This window comes from Acinonyx jubatus, chromosome B4, assembly GCF_027475565.1.
Source record: "Acinonyx jubatus isolate Ajub_Pintada_27869175 chromosome B4, VMU_Ajub_asm_v1.0, whole genome shotgun sequence".
NCBI classification, from domain to species: Eukaryota; Metazoa; Chordata; class Mammalia; order Carnivora; family Felidae; genus Acinonyx; species Acinonyx jubatus.
This window is the reverse complement of record NC_069387.1, coordinates 67,227,051-67,248,208: the sequence shown is the minus strand read 5'-3', so window position 1 is coordinate 67,248,208 and position 21,158 is coordinate 67,227,051. Positions and strand designations below refer to the sequence as shown.

At 38.3% G+C, this 21,158-nt stretch overlaps 1 protein-coding gene across 4 annotated transcripts in view; it reads right to left on the bottom strand.

Moving 5' to 3' along the window:
- Positions 1 to 5,893: 5,893 nt before the first annotated feature.
- The window catches only part of CNTN1 (contactin 1), a 362,215-nt gene continuing 346,950 nt past the window's right edge, over positions 5,894 to 21,158 (bottom strand). For all 4 annotated transcript variants that reach the window (XM_015085046.3, XM_053226129.1, XM_027035908.2 and 1 more), the window contains one exon: positions 5,894 to 8,261. In XM_015085046.3, coding sequence (XP_014940532.1) covers positions 8,185 to 8,261 — 77 coding nt within the window. In that variant the 3' untranslated portion in view covers positions 5,894 to 8,184. The remainder of the gene's footprint in view (positions 8,262 to 21,158) is intronic.

Sequence of the window (21,158 nt, the reverse complement as noted above, 5' to 3'; positions counted from 1 at the left end):
AACCAACCTCTTAACTCCAGCCAAAAAGGATGGTTTTTACATTTCTTCAAAGCTGTTAACTTCTCAAATTATTTTAAATTAGGGTGTAAAAACATGTAGTGTATAGCATAATATTTGTGTTTAACTCTCTCAAGACTTTTTTTTTTTTTTGTAGGTTTCATCCCCAGTGCAGAGCACAATGCAGGGCTTGAACTCATGACCCTGAGATCAAGACCTGAGATCAAAAGTCAGACACTCAACTGACAGAGCCACCCAGGTGCCCCTTGCCTCTCCACTCTTAATCCACTATTTCTCAATCCGTGTCTGTTCAAAGAACCTGCCTCTTACATATTCTGAGAATTCTCAAGGACAATTTAAAATTTTTGATCATTTGATGATTATCTTTGGATGATGTCTTTAAAAAATAATGTAAGCACATTCTGATCTTCTGAGTGATCACTGAAGAGCTTCATATTTCCTATCATTTTAGTCCTGGAGTTTGTATGTGCAACTGCATTGGTGCCAAATAGCCCTATTTTCTTGTCTCTGGCTAAGAAGAAACAAACAGACATGCACTTAATGGTAAATGATGAGTGTGCACTGAGTGATGCCCAGATGTCAGCACCATTTACCAAAAAGGTTTCATAGTAATTAGGATTGGGAAACGATAGGAGAGTTCAGTCATCTGGTACAGGGCTGCAAGCAGCAAATTAATTTTGGCAAAACAGCATCCATGATCACATGAAATCAATGATTAATTTCAACAGTGCTGGGTTTGTAGCTTTGTCTAATTTTTAAGCTTGCTTTGGTATAAGTTATAAGGACAAGAAATTTATAATTAATTTTATGTTGGAAAATATTTAGGTAACATTTTGATAATAATATTATAGTCAACCTGGATTGCCTGTGATTTTTTGTTGATTTATTTGGTTCCAGCTGTGCTTTCCTCAAGTTTCAGGGACACAAGGCCAAGATAGATAATAATATAAAAATCTAAAATCTGACAGATGGTCCTTCTGGCAACTCTCAGCTCACTTGGTACGAGCAGTTGTCTTCCCAGTATTTGACTCTGGAAATGGCAAACTTATAAGCAGTTAAATTGGTCAGTATTTTTGAGCACAGCGGATTAAGTGAGGAGGGGAATGTTAATTTATCTTATCAAAAAAAATCTATATTACCATGTTCTCAAAAGGGGTCTGACGTCTCCTCATTTATAAACCACAAAAAACTAGAGAAACTTTTGAACAATCTGATGTATTTCTGTTTCCTTTAGCAAATCATTGTAGTCTTATGAAGACATCTCAGACTTTTACCTTCAACAGACTGTCATGCATTTGGCTGCCCTCCTCGAGATATTTTATTACTCTTTCTAGTCATAGGTATGAACAATTTAAGCACAGTATAAATGCTGTTGTTATGAAAAACAGTACAAATATCTAAAATCACTCAAAACCATTTGTGAAGCCATTTGAAAGCTTTGGTTAATTTCTAAGAAAAATAGCTAGACTTAAAACCAGCAAATGATGCTTGTTTTCATTTCGTCTATTCACCATACCCAGTCAAATCATGAGTTCTCTTAATTTGGTCTATTAAATACCCTTAAAGTCTGTTCACTTTCTTCATTTTTCTCCACCACAAGAGGATTTCAGGCCACCACCCTTCCTCCCCTGGATTTTTCCTACTGTCCTCTTGCTGACTAGTCACCCTCATGCCAGACTACTGAAGGATGAGGGAAAAGTAGGGCAGAGCCAAGTTGTCCTAAAGGGCCCACTGACAGTGTGTAACAGCTGATAGCTGGCTCTCAGGCACATGAGAAAGCCCAGTTCATATTAGCAAAGCCCCATACCTGACCCACTGCTGACCCAGATGTGTGAGCAATTAATATTTATTGCCATCTGCCACTGAAGTGTTGTGGTTGTATTTCTGCAGCACTATTATGGCAATAAATCACTAATATGGTTCACTTAAAAGGCTGTGTGAGTCTTTAATACTTTATTATGGCATGCCTCTTCCCATTGATTAATTGGAATTAATTGCCTAGTAGATAAACTTGTCCAATTAAGTTCTGAAATCCCCTGGAAATTTGTACGACCCCTAGATACACACATCACTCTTTCTTAGAAATAATGAAAAAAAGTGCAGGTGAGACTGCTTGACAATGGTGTCCCTTCACTCATCACTGGGAAGGGTGTACATTTAAAGTGTAGTAAAACGAAGATTTCGGTGATGACAGGCTTTTTCTCCTCTTCTTTTACGTTCTGATATGCTTTCAGTTAGCTAAGTCAGCTCTACCCGACCAAGGAGGAACCAACTTTGGGTTGACTGTGGATGCTAAGCTCTGCGCTAAGTATCAACAGAGAGCTGTGCCATCCCCTGAAGTAGGAGTTTTAGGAGCCCTAAATGCAAAACTGCACTTATCTATTGAAAAGTAATGGTAGGAAGGGAGACTTAAGATTGGTTTGGGATTTATAACTCTATCATCTTCTTAAATTTGTATAAATTGTATAGAACTCCAGGAAAAAGTGGAGTGGAGAATGCTTTTTGCCAGTCCAACGCTCTCCTGCTAGTAGCATTTGATAGTCCTTTGTGACTGCATGTGGTCCTGGTCCTCCATTTTTATCAGAGTGTATTTGCCACATTCTAGTTATCCAGAGGGTAGACAGGAGACCCAAGATGGCTGAATAAAATACACCAAACTCCTGGGGATAATCTGAGTCGTTAATGAGATTTGGTATGCGTCAGAAAGAGTCTCTATGCCTTTTGGACCACTGACGTGGAGGACGTAAACTGTCAGCACCTATGATTCCTGCCACAAGGAGATTAGACTGCCTGAGAATGAAGCCTATGCACAGACAGAAGCAGAATCAACAATGGAGAGAGAGTGTTCCCTGGGAACATTTATGGCCTTATATCAAGTCCATCTTGTAGATCCCATTATCTGAGCCAATAAATTCCTTTTTTCCCCCTTCAGTTTGAGTTGAGTGTCTATCACTTACACTTGAAAGAATCCTGAGGAGTGTTGTCCTCATTTTATGGAGGAGGAAATTTGTCCTCAAAATGCTGCATTGCTTGTCCAAGGCCTCACAAGTAATAACAGATCGAGTTAGAATATGATTGCAGGTCTATCCAACACCCATGATCCAATGCCCAGTTTAAAAAATGTCCACACAGTAAAACCTACTCATTTGCTGTACGGTTCTCTGAGTTTTGACAAATGGCTAGATTTGGGTCACTGCTATTAGTTCCATCATCTCTCAGGGTTACTCATGCTGTTCCTAGTCAGACTCTCTCTCTATCCTTAATGCCTGGTCACTATTGACCTGTTCCCTGCCTCCAGAGTTTCACTTTTTCCAGAATGTCATATAAATGGAATCACGCAGCCTTTTGAATCTGGCTTCTTTTCACTGAACACAATGCATTTGATATTCATCTACATTGTTGTATGTTATCAACATAAATGTTTTCTGAAAGCATGCTTACAGCAGTGTTTCAATCACATCTTCATTAGTGTGAGTGGAGCATATGCACGTTTTAAAATGAGGAAAGGGGAAGAACACGGGGTTGAATGTTCTCCTAAGATTTCTATCCACCTGGAATCTGTGACTCTGATCTTATTTGGAAATAGGGACTTTGCAGAGGTCATCAAGGCCATACTGGATTAGGGTGGGCCCTAATCCAATGGTTGGCATCTTTATAAGAAGAGAGAAATCTGGATGCAAAGACCCACAAGGAGAATGTCAGTTGAAAATGGAAGCAGAGATGGAGGGATACAGCTGGAAGCCACAGAATGCCAAGGATTGCCCACAACCACAAGAAACTAGGAGAGAGTCACGGAACAGATTCCCCCTCAGAACTAACCTTGCTGGCACCTTGATTTCAGAGTTATAGCTTCCAGAACTGTGAGAAAATAGATTTCTATTGTTTGATGCCATTCAGTTCGTGGTCATTTGTTATGATAGCCCTAGGAAACTAATATAACCGAACTAATGAGGTATTCAGCACTATTTTCAACCAAAGCAAAGTGGCCTGAGGACATATGATAGGCGAAGACCAAGTTTCTTCACCTCACAATTTGCCTTAGGCTGAGCTTGATTGAATTTTACAGCCAAATTAGTAATAGCATCATATGCACTGTTATATATTACCCCAACTATCAAATTTATTACTAGAAACTAAAAAGTGAAACCTGTTTTTAAGTTATTATAGAAATGTTAGAAACCTAATCCTGGCCTCCTATCAACTAATTTTAAAGTCAACTCATCCAAAACCACTGTGTTTCTATTCTGGAAAAAAAAATTTCAAGTTAAGGAGCGGACACCTTTCATCAATCTTTTTATTAACAACCTTCAGAAGATTATAGACTCAGGAAATTAAGTATTAAAGTTTAATTAAGTTACTAAGTCACATAAAAAAAAGAAAGTAAGAAAAGGGTAAAAGAAATCCACATTCCTTTAGAGAAAAAATCTTCTGAAGTACATTTGTGTCTGCTGCTTGGATTTTAGAAACAAACAAGTTGGGATATTTTGATTAGACAAGCATTTTGACACTTAAGATATGTAACTAAAATGTAAGAAAGGTCATCAGTATTTTAGCATTTTAGACAAGTCAAGAAAATGGATTTTTTCCTTAAGAGATACTTAAATTACATATACAGTCAAAAATATCAGTTAATCTAGTTTGTAGAAATCATAAAAATCTTTGATTCTCAAATCTGGCTCCCTATGAAGACACTCTTGAACAACCTAAAAAGATACAGCTTTGTATCCCTCACTTTCCAAATTCTGATTTGGTAAGTCTGGACTGGGGCCCAGAGACTATTTTATTTTTTTCAAATTCTCCAGCTGATCCTAAGGGGCAACCAGGTTTGAGAACCACTAACACGGGAAACATTCTCATGGAAAAAAGCTTTCATCTCCCAAAGTCTGGGGAATTAGAGCTAGGGTCAATCCAAGGTCAAATACCAAAAGCAAAATATTAGAAGGGAAGTAATCTAATACTTAGGGTCAAGAAACAGAGGCAGGGGTCCGAAAGGGAAACCAGGACCCAGTGTGGAAGCAAGTTTCATGAAACAGGAAGGGAGGTCGGAATGCCAATGAGAAATCACAATCCGAACACAGAAGATTGTCAGGCAGAACACAGGGAGCCCTGGGATTCAGAACTTTGGGCTTAGTCTAAATCAGGATTCAGAGAAACTTTACCTGTACCAGACTCCTGTCTTTAGAGACATGCTTTTATGCAAATTCCTCTATTAGAATTTCAGTTCATTCAGGGTTGAATAGCCTTTTTTCTCTTTTTTTAGCTTTTAGCAGTTTGCTTTAGTGTCTAGCATTAGATTCATGGCAATCCACAAAATTGAAGTTTTTACTAGATGATCTTATTTCAATGTAATAATGCCTGTGTGTGTACGTGCAAGCTCGTGTGTGTGTATGTGTTTGTGTGTGTCTTTACATTTGTGTGTATATTTTTTGTAGAACCTTTCAAACATTTAACTGTTACTTAACAATATTTATTCCATGCAGTTGAATTTACAACGAAACCTTCTAGGGGTACCTGGGTGGCTCAGTCGGTTAAATATCCAACTCTCGATTTCGGCTCAGGTCATGATCTCATGGTTCATGGGTTTGAGCCCCGCATCAGGCTCTGTGCTAATAGCACAGGCCTGCTTGACATTCTCTCTCTCTCTCTGCCCCTCCCCCGCACACTTTCTCTCAAAATAAAAAAATAAACCTAAAAAAAGAGGAAAGAAAACCTTCTAAAAATGAGTTTTAAACTTTAGGTAAATTGAAAGGACAGTTGCTATTTTTTGGGTAACAGTAAGACATTTATTTCTTTATAATTTGTTTTCATTCATAAAAAGGACAAAGCACAGTCCTATACTACTCCATTGAAAAAATGATAAAAAATAACTAAAAAAATCAATTCAATATTTATCAGTATCAAATAAAACTACTATCACCTTTCCTGAAATACAAAGAAACAACAGATATGTCTATATCTATATAAAGTTTAATTAAGAATCTTGCGTCTTAAGCAGATGATACATTAGTTAGTTTGACAACAGTTTAAAACTGATGGTCCCAGTCAAATTTGTACAACTGTATGAGGAAATGAAAAGCTTGAGTTATCAGTGTATGAGAGATTTTAATCTACCTTATCTCTGTCACAAATTTAAAATGAAACAACCTCCAAAGTCTGTTTTCTTCTTACCTTTCAGAACCATTTCATGCAAAATCTAACCAGTTTTGCTCTTTATTGCAATACATTAGAAATAAAAGGCGAGCATGCATTTGGCAAAAGATTTAGTTGTTGTCGATTATATAAAAATGCCCAACATGGGTCACATTGCAAAAGGAAAACCCCAAAGTGTAACAATGAAAACACAAACATTTGTACAGAAGGCTTACACAGTATTCGTTTCCCTAAAGTATGAAGAGATTTTGTTTCTTTTTCAAATAATTATGTATTTTATGAAATCTGGTAATGCTTTTAAGACTGTTGACATACTTCCACTGGGAAATCATCCATTTCACTTATTATTAAAAAGTTTAATTTTATAACAAAGAGTTGAATGTAAACTAATGACATATTTATTGATATTTTCATAATGAAAGCTCTAAACATTTACACATAGATATATAGTACAAAAATTATACAAATTAAAGAAAAGGGGGTAAAGTAGTAATAGTTCTATTTTGCTGCCTGTAAATATTTTTTTATGAACCTATAAGGTATCCTTTCTAAAAAGATAAACTCTATCTCTAATTAGCTAGCAAGGTTGTGCTAATAAAATAGGATTATACCTCCTGAATCATCAGACATTGCACTATTTCATGAGCCAGGTAATCCTTTATTATTCCATTTCTCTCACATCCACACTCAAACACATTTCCTTGCATACCATGGAGAATGAAGAAATGTGCATCTTCCTTTTTACAACTTATGAAAACCTAAAGCACCAACACTTGGGAGACACCATTGGACACATTATTTGTCTCCTCCTGGCCTTCCAGTTTGCATACTTTCAAAGTACCATTAGCAACATATTGATTTGGTATTTTTAGCCAGTTTTCAGTATTGCATTGAAGTGGGAAATGAGTTTACTAGCAAATTAAAAAAAATAAGGTATATTGTAGATTTTCCAACCTATAGGTGATTTCTTGATACCTTCAATAAAGAAAGCTTTTACTTAGAAATGGAGCACAAAACCAAAGATCCTTAGAATAGTATTAGATCACACTTATACTCACTTAACGTTGTTTATTTCTAGCTGTGTAACGACTGTCACCTCTCAACTAAAAAATGAAAGCATTCTACTTTTCAAAATTCATTATTCTATGTATGAATAAATACAGCAATATGATGATACTCTAGAGAAGAGCTGTGATTTTTGAGGTTTGAAACTGATGATGAGAAAAGCATAAAATATCTTCAGAATATCATATAAAAGTAAAGAAAAACCTTCCTATGGTATGTTAACTTTACCACTAAAAATCTAACGTAAAATTATTACTGATTCTGAAAATCAAGCATTTAGAAAATTACTTACTTCCAAAATAAGAATACTGATAACAATTTCTAGAATTTGGTTTTCAATATTCAGAATCTTTCAACTCATTCAGTAAAATGAGTTGCTCATGGAATTTATGTCAAAATGTTTCAGTTAGACTCTATTTTTTTTTTCAAGAAAACTCAAAATGTCATGAATGATAGGGGCCATTCGAAAATCTGCAGGACCCGAAACAGAGAATAGTACAAGAGACTGTTTTACTCTTACATTTACCACATACAATCAACATTTCAACCTCTATTATATTTCACAACTTGTTATTAAATTTAAAGCACCTGTGTATGGTGATTTTACTTTTCACTCTACAGCCTATAGTATTGAATTGAACACTGTAACTTGTCCCATTGGATCAAATCATGCAACTGTCACAGAATCAGGTTAAGTGGTTTATAAGGCATATTGGAACGAGTTAAAAATCATTTTATACCCATTTAAAAGTTTATTCTTTTGGACGAAGGGGTTCCTGAATGCCTCAGTCATAATGTGTGTTGTAAATCAGTTGGAGAGTTTGTTAAAGTATCATTTATTTGGCTTAGGGTGGAGCCACAGAAAATGGAAGGAATTATATTCATCATAGGGATGAAGGTGTCCTCTGTGTGCTCTAAGCTGGGCTGGGAGCAGCAGCTGTCACATCACACTCAGAAATCCAGGTAGACAAGGATGCCAAGGGCAGGCAGCAGTAAGCCTAGAAGGCTTGGTGATAGGGTGGATACACCTGCGAAGTAAATAAAAAAGTACATATTATTTCATTGAGAATGGCACTGTTTCTCATTTACCCTTTTGGGAAAGGCCAGATTATGTAGGCTTGAAAATCAAATGGTTCCTTTAAAAAAAATTCTGTTATTAAGTAATATAAAGAAAAAAAAACATTTGATCAAGAATTTTGTGTGTGAGAGCACGTGACTCTCTACAACATGTTCATATAAATCATTTATGATAAGATCACAAATGCTTAGGTTTTCCCTATAATCTAGCTGTCCCAAATTCCTACCAGAAGGTGATAAGTGAAAAAGCATATGGAAATAAGCAAACAAATGAAAAAACACTGAAGGTGTTAAAAAATAAGATAAAAAGATGTACTAAAAATACTAATAATGTTACCTGGTATAAAAACATCATGGGTATACTAGATAAATTTTGCATAATTTCATATCCCAATAGTTTTAAGGCATTTAGGTGCTCAGACACAAATGATTTGAGTAATATGTATATATAATATAATATATATAAATATATTTTTATATATAGATATATAAATAAATAATATATATAATGTATATAATATATATATAACATATATTATATATAATGTATATAATATATATGTATATATAATATATATATAAAATAGGTGCTCATCCCAACAGGTGCCCTCCTCAATACCCATCACCCACCCTTCCCCTCCCTCCCACCCCCCATCAGCCCTCAGTTTGTTCTCAGTTTTTAAGAGTCTCTTATGCTTTCTCTCTCTCTCACTCTAACCTCTTTTTTTTTTCCTTTCCCTCCCCCATGGGTTCCTGTTAAGTTTCTCAGGATCCACATAAAAGTGAACACATATGGTATCTGTCTTTCTCTGTATGGCTTATTTCACTTAACATGACACTCTCCAGTTCCATCCACGTTGCTACAAAGGGCCATATTTCATTCTTTCTCATTGCCACGTAGTACTCCATTGTGTATATAAACCACAATTTCTTTATCCATCAGTTGATGGCCAATTAGGCTCTTTCCATCATTTGGCTATTGTTGAGAGTGCTGCTATAAACATTGGGGTACAAGTGCCCCTATGCATCAGTACTCCTGTATCCCTTGGGTAAATTCCTAGCAGTGCTACTGCTGGGTCATAGGGTAGGTCTATTTTTAATTTTTTGAGGAACTTCCACACTGTTTTCCAGAGCGGCTGCACCAGTTTGCATTCCCATCAACAGTGCAAGAGGGTTCCCGTTTCCCCACATCCTCTCCAGCATCTATAGTCTCCTGATTTGTTCATTTTGGCCACTCGGACTGGTGTGAGGTGATAACTGAGTGTGGTTTTGACTTGTATTTCCCTGATGAGGAGTGACGTTGAGCATCTTTTCATGTGCCTGTTGGCCATCTGGATGTCTTCTTTAGAGAAGTGTCTATTCATGTTTTCTTCCCATTTCTTCACTGGGTTATTTGTTTTTCGGGTGTGGAGTTTGGTGAGCTCTTTATAGATTTTGGATACTAGCTCTTTGTCCGATATGTCATTTGCAAATATCTTTTCCCATTCCATTGGTTGCCTTTTAGTTTTGTTGATTGGTTCCTTTGCTGTGCAGAAACTTTTTATCTTCATGAGGTCCCATTAGCTCATTTTTGCTTTTAATTCCCTTACCTTTGGGGATGTGTCAAGTAAGAAATTGCCACGGCTGAGGTCAGAGAGGTCTTTTCCTGCTTTCTCCTCTAGGGTTTTGATGGTTTCCTGTCTCACATTCAGGTCCTTTATCCATTTTGAGTTTATTTTTGTGAATGGTGTGAGAAAGTGGTCTAGTTTCAACCTTCTGCATGTTGCTGTCCAGTTTTCCCAGCACCATTTGCTAAAGAGACTGTCTTTTTTCCATTGGATGTTCTTTCCTGCTTTGTCAAAGATGAGTTGGCCATACGTTTGTGGGTCTAGTTCTGGGGTTTCTATTCTATTCCATTGGTCTATGTGTCTGTTTTTGTGCCAATACCATGCTGTGTTGATGATTACACCTTTGTAGTAGAGGCTAAAGTCTGGGAATTTGATGCCTCCTGCTTTGGTCTTCTTCTTCAAAATTACTTTGGCCATTCGGGGCCTTTTGTGGTTCCATATGAATTTTAGGATTGCCTGTTCTAGCTTCGAGAAGAATGCTGGTGCAATTTTGATTGGGATTGCATTGAATGTGTAGATAGCTTTGGGTAGTAATGACATTTTGACAATATTTATTCTTCCAATCCATGAGCAGGGAATGTCTTTCCATTTCTTTATATCTTCTTCAATTACCTTCATAAGCTTTCTACAGTTTTCAGCATACAGATCTTTTACATCTTTGGTCAGGTTTATTCCTAAGTATTTTATGCTTCTTGGTGCAATTGTGAATGGGATCAGTTTCTTTATTTGTCTTTCTGTTGCTTCATTGTTAGTGTATAAGAATGCAACTGATTTCTGTACATTGATTTTGTATCCTACAACTTTGCTGAATTCATGTATCAGTTCTAGCAGACTTTTGGTGGAGTCTATCGGATTTTCCATGTATAATATCATGTCATCTGCAAAAAGTGAAAGCTTAATTTCATCTTTGCCAATTTTGATGCCTTTGATTTCCTTTTGTTGTCTGATTGCTGATGCTAGAACTTACAACACTATGTTAAACAACATTAGTGAGAGTGGACATCCCTGTTGTGTTCCTGATCTCAGGGAGAAAGCTCTCAGTTTTTCCCCATTGAGGATGATGTTAGCTGTGGGCTTTTCATAAATGGCTTTTATGATCTTTAAGTATGTTCCTTCTATCCCAACTTTCTCAAGGGTTTTTATTAAGAAAGGATGCTGAATTTTGTCAAATGATTTTTCTGCATTGACAGGATCATATGGTTCTTATCTTTTCTATTATTAATGTGATGTATCACATTGATTGATTTAAGAATGTTGAACCAGCCCTGCATCCCAGGAATGAATCCCGCTTGATCATGGTGAATAATTCTTTTTATATGCTGTTGAATTCGATTTGCTGGTATCTTATTGAGAATTTTTGCATCCATATTCATCAGGGATATTGGCCTGTAGTTCTCTTTTTTTTACTGGGTCTCTGTCTGGTTTAGGAATCAAAGTAAAACTGGCTTCATAGAATGAGTCTGGAAGTTTTCCTTCCCTTTCTATTTGTTGGAATAGCTTGAGAAGGATAGGTATTATCTCTGCTTTAAACGTCTAGTAGAACTCCCCTGGGAAGCCATCTGGTCCTGGACTCTCATTTGTTGGGAGATTTTTGATAACTGATTCAATTTCTTTGCTGGTTATGGGTCTGTTCAAGCTTTCTATTTCCTCCTGATTGAGTTTTGTAAGTGTGTGGGTGTTTAGGAATTTGTCCATTTCTTCCAGGTTGTCCAGTTTGTTGGCATATAGTTTTTCATAGTATTCCCTGATATTTGCTTGTATTTCTGAGGGATTGTAATAATTCCATTTTCATTCATGATTTTATCTATTTGGGTCATCTCCCTTTTCTTTTTGAGAAGCCTGGCTAGAGGTTTATCCATTTTGTTTATTTTTTCAAAAAAACAACTCTTGGTTTCCTTGATCTGCTCTACAGTTTTTTTAGATTCTATATTGTTTATTTCTGCTCTGATCTTTATTATTGCTCTTCTTCTGCTGGGTTTAGGGTGTCTTTGCTGTTCTCCTTCTATTTCCTTTAGGTGTTCTGTTAGATTTTGTATTTGGAATTTTTCTTGTTTCTTGAGATAGGCCTGGATTGCAATGTATTTTCCTCTCAACACTGCCTTTGCTGCATCCCAAAGCATTTGGATTGTTGTATTTTCATTTTCGTTTGTTTCCATATATTTGTTAATTTCTTCTCTAATTGCCTGGTTGACCCACTCATTCTTTAGTAGGGTGTTCTTTAACCTCCATGCTTTTTCCTGTGGTTGATTTCAAGCTTCATAGCATTGTGGTCTGAAAGTATGCATGGTATGATCTCAGTTCTTGTATACTTATGAAGGGCTGTTTTGTGACCCAGAATGTGATCTATCTTGGAGAATGTTCCATGTGCACTCGAGAAGAAAGTATATTCTGTTGCTTTGGGATGCAGAGTTTTAAATATATCTGTCAAGTCCATCTGATCCAATGTATCATTCAGGGCCCTTGTTTCTTTATTGACCGTGTGTCTAGATGATCTATCCATTTCTGTAAGTGGGGTGTTAAAGTCCCCTGCAATTACCACATTCTTATCAATAAGGTTGCTTATGTTTGTGATTCATTGTTTTACATATTTGGGGGCTCCCGTATTCGGTGCATAGACATTTATAATTGTTAGCTCTTCCTGATGGATAGACCCTGTAATTATTATATAATGCCCTTCTTCATCTCTTGTTACAGCCTTTAATTTAAAGTCTAGTTTGTCTGATATAAGTATGGCTACTCCAGCTCTTTTTTGACTTCCAGTAGCATGATAAATAATTCTCCATCCCCTCACTTTCAATCTGAAGGTGTCCTCAGGTCTAAAATGAGTCTCTGGTAGATGACAAATAGATGGGTCTTGTTTTTTTATCCATTCTGATACCCTATGTCTTTTGGTTGGCGCATTTAGTCCATTTATGTTCAGTGTTATTGTAGAAAGATATGAGTTTAGAGTCATTGTGATGTCTGTAGGTTTCATGCTTGTAGTGATGTCTCTGGTACTTTGTTTCACAGGATCCCCCTTAGGATCTCTTGTAGAGCTGGTTTAGTGGTGATGAATTCCTTCAGTTTTTGTTTTTTTGGGAAGACCTTTATCTCTCCTTCTATTCTAAATGACAGATTTGCTGGATAAAGGATTCTCGGCTGCATAGTTTTTCTGTTCATCACATGGAAGATTTCCTGCCATTCCTTTCTGGCCTGCCAAGTTTCAGTAGAGAGATCCGTCACAAGTCTTATCAGTCTCCCTTTATATGTTAGAACATGTTTATCCCTAGCTGCTTTCAGAATTTTCTCTTTATCCTTGTATTTTGCCAGTTTCACCATTGTATGTCATGAAGAAGATCGATTCAAGTTACGTCTGAAGGGAGTTCTCTGTGTCTCTTGGATATCAATTCCTTTTTCCTTCCCCAGATCAGGGAAGTTCTTAGCTATTATTTTTTCAAGTACACCTTCAGCACCTTTCCCTCTCTCTTCTTCCTCTGGAATACCAATTATGTGTAGATTATTTCTCTTTAGTGCATCACTTAGTTTTCTAATTTTCCCCTCATACTCCTGGATTTTTTTTATCTCTCTTTTTCTCAGCTTCCTCTTTTTCCATAACTTTATCTTGTAGTTCACCTATTCTCTCCTCTGCCTCTTCAATCCGAGCTGTGGTTGTCTCCATTTTATTTTGCAGCTCATTTATAGCATTTTTTTAGCTCCTCCTGGCTGTTCCTTAGTCCCTTGATCTCTGTAGCAAGAGATTCTCTGCTGTCCTCTATACTGTTTTCAAGCCCAGCGATTAATTTTATGACTATTATTCTAAATTCACTTTGTTATATTGTTAAATCCTTTTTGATCAGTTTGTTAGCTGTCGTTATTTCCTGGAGATTCTTTTGAGGGGAATTCTTCCATTTCTTCATTTTGGATAGTCCCTGGAGTGGTGCGGGACTGCGGGGCACTTGCCCTTGAGAATCCTGAGAAAATTGAAACTTAAAAGCTTAAGTTACGGGAAACTGAAACCTAACCAAGCTTAACCAGCTTGTTCCGCTTCTGTACAATTGCTTGGCGTGCCCATGTATTCCTGATCAATCATTATTGCCTGGCACATCCGTATATTCTTGATCAACCATTGTTACTTGGCACATCCATGTACTCCTGATCAATCATTGTTGCTTGGCACATCCGTGTATTCCTGATCAATCATTGTGATACCCGTGCCCCCGGTTGTGGTCTGACCTAAAGGCAGGAACCAATCGAATACTGTTAAGTGTCCAACTTTAAACACCAACCAATCGCAGCTCTGTAACTGTGGAAAATTCCTGATTTCCCCATGACTTGTTTGTACCTGTCTATAAAAGGGGTGTAAAAACGTCTCTCAGGGCCTCTTGGCGTCACCGGCAACCGGGGCGCAGAGGTCCAGGTTCGAACCTGCAATAAATGACCCTTGCTGCTTAGCTTTGACTCTGGACTCTGGTGGTTCGTTTTTGGGAGTCTCTTAGACTCTGGGCGTTTCACCCTGTGCTGTCTTGAATAACTTGCGTTGGTGAGCGGGGCCCGCAATCAGACCTGATGTCTGCCCCCAGCCCACTGCTGGGGCCACAGTCAGACTGGTGTGTGCCTTCTCTTCCCCTCTCCTAGGGGCGGGATTCACTGTGGGGTGGCGTGGCCCGTCTGGGCTACTTGCACACTGCCAGGCTTGTGGTGCTGGGGATTTGGCATATTAGCTGGGGTGGATTGGCAAGGTGCACAGGAGCGGGAGGGGCAGGCTCAGCTCGCTTTTCCTTCAGAGATCTGCTTTGGGAGGGGCCCTGCAGCACCTGGAGGGAGTTAGACCCCCCACCAGAGGGATGGATCCTCAGAAGCACAATGTTGGGTGTTTGCACAGTGCAAGAAAGTTCCCTGACAGGAACTGGTTCCCTTTGGGATTTTGGCTGGGGGATGGGCGAGGGAGATGGCGCTGGCGAGCGCCTTTGTTCCCCACCAAGCTGAGTTCTGATGTCTGGGGCTCAACAACTCTCCTCCCGTTGTTCTCCAGCCCTCCTTCTCTCCGAGCAGAACTGTTAGCTTATAACCTTCCAGATGTTAAGTCCCGCTTGCTGTCCGAACACACTCCATCTGTCCCCTCCACTTTTGCAAGCCAGACTCGGGGGTTCTGCTTTGCCGGTGGGCTGCCCCTCTGCCCGGGCTCTCTCCCACCAGTCCGTGTAGTGTGCACTGCCTCTCTGCCCTTCCTACCCTCTTCTGTGGGCCTGTCGCCTATGCTTGGCTCCAGAGAATCTGTTCTGCTAGTCTTCTGGTGGTTTTCTGGGTTATTTAGGCAGGTGTGGGTGCAATCTAAGTGATCAGCAGGATGCAGTGAGCCCAGCGTCCTCCTATGCCGCCATCTTCCTATTCATTTCTCTGTATACTTGATAATAGTAAATAACCTATTCAAATTTTTATGTACGGAAAAATTGCTTTGAGATACTATATTATGAATTAAAAGTAAAAATGATGTCATGTACTCTGGACTTGAATTACATCTTGAGCTAATCATTACATCTAGAAGGGTTCCTCCTGTGGTCCAGTTTATGGGTGCAGGTATTGCCCACGTTGGAATTCTTGAGAAAAGGCTAACAAAGGGGATCAAGAAGGCACACTCTTCTTTTCCACTCTCCACATCTATTAGGCAGTATCTTCACTGAACACACTGCTGGGATGAATGCTGAGCTAAAAACTACAGTCAACAGCTCATAAATATAATAGATGTGCGTCAAGTTATAGATACAAGTTTTAGAAGTTATTCTGAAACCTTAAAACATTATTAGCTACCATACTAACAGTGACCCCAAACAGCCCTCTCTGTGGAATATTCCTCTTGTATTAGGAAGAGTCAGGGCATTTATCTTGACTCTCTAGTCATTAGAAGCACATTCCCATTCTCCACAGGATGGAAGATGATTGTGTCTATCTACAAACATGTATTTCACTAGTACCCTGTTAGTAGCATTGAGTACTGCATGGAAAACTTAAGAGAAGTATCATTTGACACAGATTAAAAAAAAATAAGCAGGATGGTGAGGGTCAAAAGTGTGGGCAAACAAGAAGGGCAATATAAGTGGCTGCTTATAGTCCATTAATGCTGATGCTGCATAACATTATCACTAGTGATGATAACACTAATAGCAAACTATGAATGCTACTACTTCCTGATCTGCAGCCATAAGACAGACACTACGCTGGCCAGATGTATATATTATGACGTTAACACAACAGCCTGTGATGGTAGGTCTTACCATCCTGCTTTTATAGATTAGGTAACTCAGTGTCAGGTAAAATGACTTGCTCAAAGCCAATTGCCAGTAGACTGGCAGAGCCAGGTTTCCATCTCAGATTGGTCAGGCCCCAAAGGCCGTATTCCATTTTCTGCCACTTTCTACAGATAGCTTTGGAAAAGGATCAGTTCTAGAAATGCATAAGGACGCTACCCTCCACACTTAAAAAGGCACAGAAGGAAAATTATATGAGACATATGAGAAAGCACAGCACCTAAGTTGTTTCAAAGAGTCTTTGGATTCACGTAGTATTTTTTCATTCTATTTTTCTACATAGATATTTTAAAAATTATGCCACAGTCCACATGTTATTTTATTCTGACAAGGTGACCAATAGTAAACCTCAATCACACAGAAAAACATTAGTTTTCAAAGTCTGACCTAAGTTAAATGATCTGTTCTGAAGACTTTTGTCTGACAATGAGTGCAGGGTCTCTCTGTACTGCTGCGTCCTTTAACCACAAATTACATCGGTGACGGGTCCACATTCATGTACTTGCCTAAATGGTGGGTTGGCTCATACAAACTTTGGCTGCAGAAAGAAGTTTAGGCAATTGTGGATGCCAGCTTGAAGTTTTGGTGTTAGTATGAAAACCAAATACAATTTCATAATTTGTGGCTTCAACATCAGGATATTTGATTTATTTTAAATAAACTCTTCATGTTTATGTGTGTTATATTTAATTTCTCTAATGGCTCAAGCTTATGTAATTGTGGTCTTCATCTTCAATTCTCTTCCACATTCCAAGCACAAATTAGAGACCTGACTGAATTACTATTTAAAGGGCATTTTAAATGTGGGCTCCCCTTATTCTTCAAGGGTTTTCAATATATATTGGTTTTATATCTAACAAAATGTATATCAAAATAATGCTATCAAGCACAATGTCATAATTATACGGTAAGTAGTAAACACATATTTTGCTTTCACATATTTACTGCATGTCAAGCATGAACATGTGAATCATTTTTCCCTATCAGAACAAAACCAAAGCCAATTTAGAGTACTATATTTTTTCTACTGGATTTTCTTGATTTTTCTTTTTACCTAACCTTCACTGATCTATTATTTCTTTCAGAAAGGATTCCTAATGGAGGGAATTTTATGTTGAGAAGGGAAATTCTAATTAAAAGTTAAGCAGTGCTTAACCATCTTTGCAAGTTTTATGATAAGCAGAGAACCATTCTAGTCAGTTTTTAATACAGATCTACTTTCTTGTTTTTTTTTTCCATTTATTTATTTATTTTGAGAGAGTGAGAACAGGGGACGGGCAGAGAGGGAGAGAGAGAATCCCTAGCAGGCTCCACACTGTCAGTGTAGAGCCTGATGGGGGGCTTGAACTCATTAACTGTGAGATCATGACCTGAGCCAAAATCAAGAGTCGGATGCTTAACTGACTGAGCCACCCAGGCATCCCACAAATCTCTTTTTTGGTGCTTCAATTTGGACATTATAGTCCAATCCAAATTGCTACTGCTTAGCTATCGTGCATGATGCCATGGGACAGAGAAGTTCATTCTTGTGGTGTCACTCTTTTGTTCACACTGTTCATATTTCTAAATTGTAAACACTTCAGGAAAAGGAATAAACCCAAACTGTATTTTCAGCTGTGTTGACTAATACCAAGTGCAGCACATAGTGAATACTTGATCTGTAATGTTATAATATAAATAATTTTAACAGCTAGAAGCCCTTAACCTTTTCTGATTAAGGGTACAAGTTGGGAGAGAAAGCAAAAGGGTAGGAAAGGGGGCTTAATAAAGAAGACAAAGGAAACCACTGTGATCTGTAGTGGAACCGTTGGTATTTCCTTACATTTTATATTCTTTCTATTCCATAATCTCTCTAACTTTTAGGGATCTGGGGCAAGGAAAGGGGTTATCCATTCCTGTAAATGCTTTTCTTCAGGAAATACCGGGTTTTTTTCTCCATCAGAGAGAGGATATTGAAAAAAAACACAACAAAAAGGCATTTATTGTGGTACCTGGCTGGCTCAGTCAGTAGAGCATGTGACTCTTGATCTTGGGTGGTGAGTTTGAACCCCACACTGGGAGTACAGATTACTTAAAAATAAAATCATTTTAAAAAGCCATCTATCTATTTTACCACTTGGTTGTGGAATCCTCTGATTTGTCTTGTTAGAACATTACTTCAGATTCTTTCAGTCTTATAATTGGCCCTGGACTTAGGGAAGAAAGATTTTAGATAAGATGGTTGATTCCCCACAACCTAGAGGCATGTTTAATATACATTCACTGTATTAGGTACGTATCAGTGGGTGTTTGCTATTGAAATTTGTCAAGTTAACAGAACATTTGTTGGGATAGCAGCAAACTTAAGTCAAAGAGTAGAAATCTGTCTGGGACTGAAAGTGGAAATCAGATTAGATGGAAAAAGAACAAAGCCACATGTCATTATTCAGGTTAGTGTGAAAGACACAGATAATGCCAACTATAAGCTTCACTGGAGATACTTCAGAGGTCAAGCCACAGCTACAAAATTCCATAATGGCCCCTTCATTGAGGGGCTAGTGCTGTGTTACCCATGATGCCCCCGGTCTGCTTTACTTCCCATCTATTACTGGGAATACTCAATTGATCAATGGCCCTCTACTCATGATGGCCCCCCAACCCTAGTTAATTTCTGCTTCTCCTATCCTTACTTGGGAAACAGCAGGTCTAGAACTGATTGCTAACTCCCTTACACCCTGCTCTGAATTCTTCAGCAGGGACTCAAGTCTTACGTAAGAAGCTTCTCCATCTCACTTGAGTGGTGTTCCACAACTGCTCTGGCTTGTTTCTTTGCTACATCCAGTCTGACTACATGTCAGACTACAGGTTTGTGCTTGGTCTTCAGCTGTGTAGGTTTTCACAGAATCAAGAGGCAAACATGAGGATCAGTAAGGAGATCAGTGTCCTGGTAGGAGCTGTAAAGCTGTACTGGCAATAGTAGTAGCATGTGGCAGATAAGAATAAGACCTCTGGGGAGAGGCAAAGAAGGCAAAGTCCAAATCCTGCCTCTGCCTTTTACTGGCTAGGTAATCTTTAGTGTGTGTCTTAATCTTTTTATGCCTCAGTTTCTTCAGCTATAAAATGAAGATAATGTCTCATGGCTTTATTGTGAGAATTGAGAAGATGTCTATTAATGGTTCTTATATATATTTTAGCAGAAATCTTTAGAAGCAATCATGCGTGGAAGTCCATGACTGAACTAAGAGGAAAAGGGATGCTTTATTCAAAGATATGCCTGGAGAAGGAGACTAGAGACCTTTGCCTCCTCCATGGTCATGCTGGTACTTGTACTCCCGCAAGACCATCACTCCACACAGCATGTGGAGATCTGCTTATCACAGTTTGAAAACAGCTGCCTTATGTAAAGCACTTCAGAAAATGCATGGCTAATAGAAAATTCCTGTAAATTGTAGTAATTCATACTACATTTGGCCTGTGCCCAAGTGGGAGAGGGGCAGACAGAGATGGGGACAGAGGCAGAAGTAGGCTCCATGCTGACAGTGGAGAGCGCGATGCAGGGCTCGAACTAATGAACTGTGAGAGCATCACTGAGCCAACGTTGGACATTTAACTGACTGAGACACCAGGCACCCCAATACTGTTCATTTCTTGCAATAGATTTCTTGCACTATATTTTTTGAAAAGTAGATGGGTGAAAAGCAAAGAAAAACAATAAAAAAGGCAGGTGTCCCTTGCATACAACCTACATTTGAGACATACATGTCTACTTACTGTTCCCCAATCACACACATGTCCTTTTAGCACAAATATTCCTAGAATGTCCTTCCACCTATTAAGACTGGGCATACTGAACTTTATTGTAGTGGTCTATCTCAAGTGTTATCTCCTCTGAGGTATTATAGTTGGGATCTTTGGTTTCTGGTAACAGGAACCCAACTAAAGAGCCAATGTCATACGGATTTTGGGCAACTAGAGCCAGAGACTTCAACCTCTGTGTCTTCCGTGTCGCTGACTTTCGTCTCTTCTTCCTTTGCATATTGCCTCAAATTCTCAGACACACTTCTCAAGACACACAAGAGCACTAAGCTCGCTGTCATATATTCTCAAGAAGAAAATGACGACATCTTTTTACCCAAATTCTAGTGAGAAAACTGTGAAGGAAAGATTCTGATTTGCAGAGTCTGGATCAAACAGCCACTCCCAGACCAACCACTGTGGCTGAATTAGTGAATTTCTGTAATAGAACCAGCTTGGAACAGGTTCCCATCCCTTTACTAATCAGTGTGGCCAAGGAGACAAGGTGACTTAAGAAGATGTCAATGTTCATTCTGATCTCAGGAGGGGGTACCTTCCCCAGGGAAAGAGCTATGAGGATCAAGAAGCAAAATAAGAGTTCTGAGAGAAAATGAGAGCACACTTCAACTAAAAAGTACAAATGCCCACTGAGTCACCAAAGTAACATAGAATAATCCTTATCTCCTAAATTTGTTGACTATGGTATGCTTTTTGTCAAGGAATAAGTCACAATAATAATATTCCGCCCATAACTTTGGAAAATGTGTTTTGTGGTAATTGGAAAAATATGTTTCAGATAATTGCTCACCTCTCTAACTTGCCTTCCTCAACTTTTACATATTTTTCCAATTCCAATCAAAATAAGAAAAGCAAGTGATCTATTTAGCTACTGAAGATTTAAGGACTAATTATTTCTGTAAACTAGTCACAGTAATGGAGCCATTTTTATGAGTAAACATTGAAAGTCACTCAGGATGGGTGCAACATTAGATACTGTAAGCCTGGAGGCTACTTTTCTTTTTTGGGGGGTAGGGGGTGGAGTACACAAATATGTATGGTTATATTTACCCTAAGATCTGAATTTCAGCAGCAGTGATAATTACATAAAGGACGAGCTAAGAAATTTAATAAACTCCTATGGTTGGGTCTACATAAGATCTGCATTTCTGACCTTATTTATTTG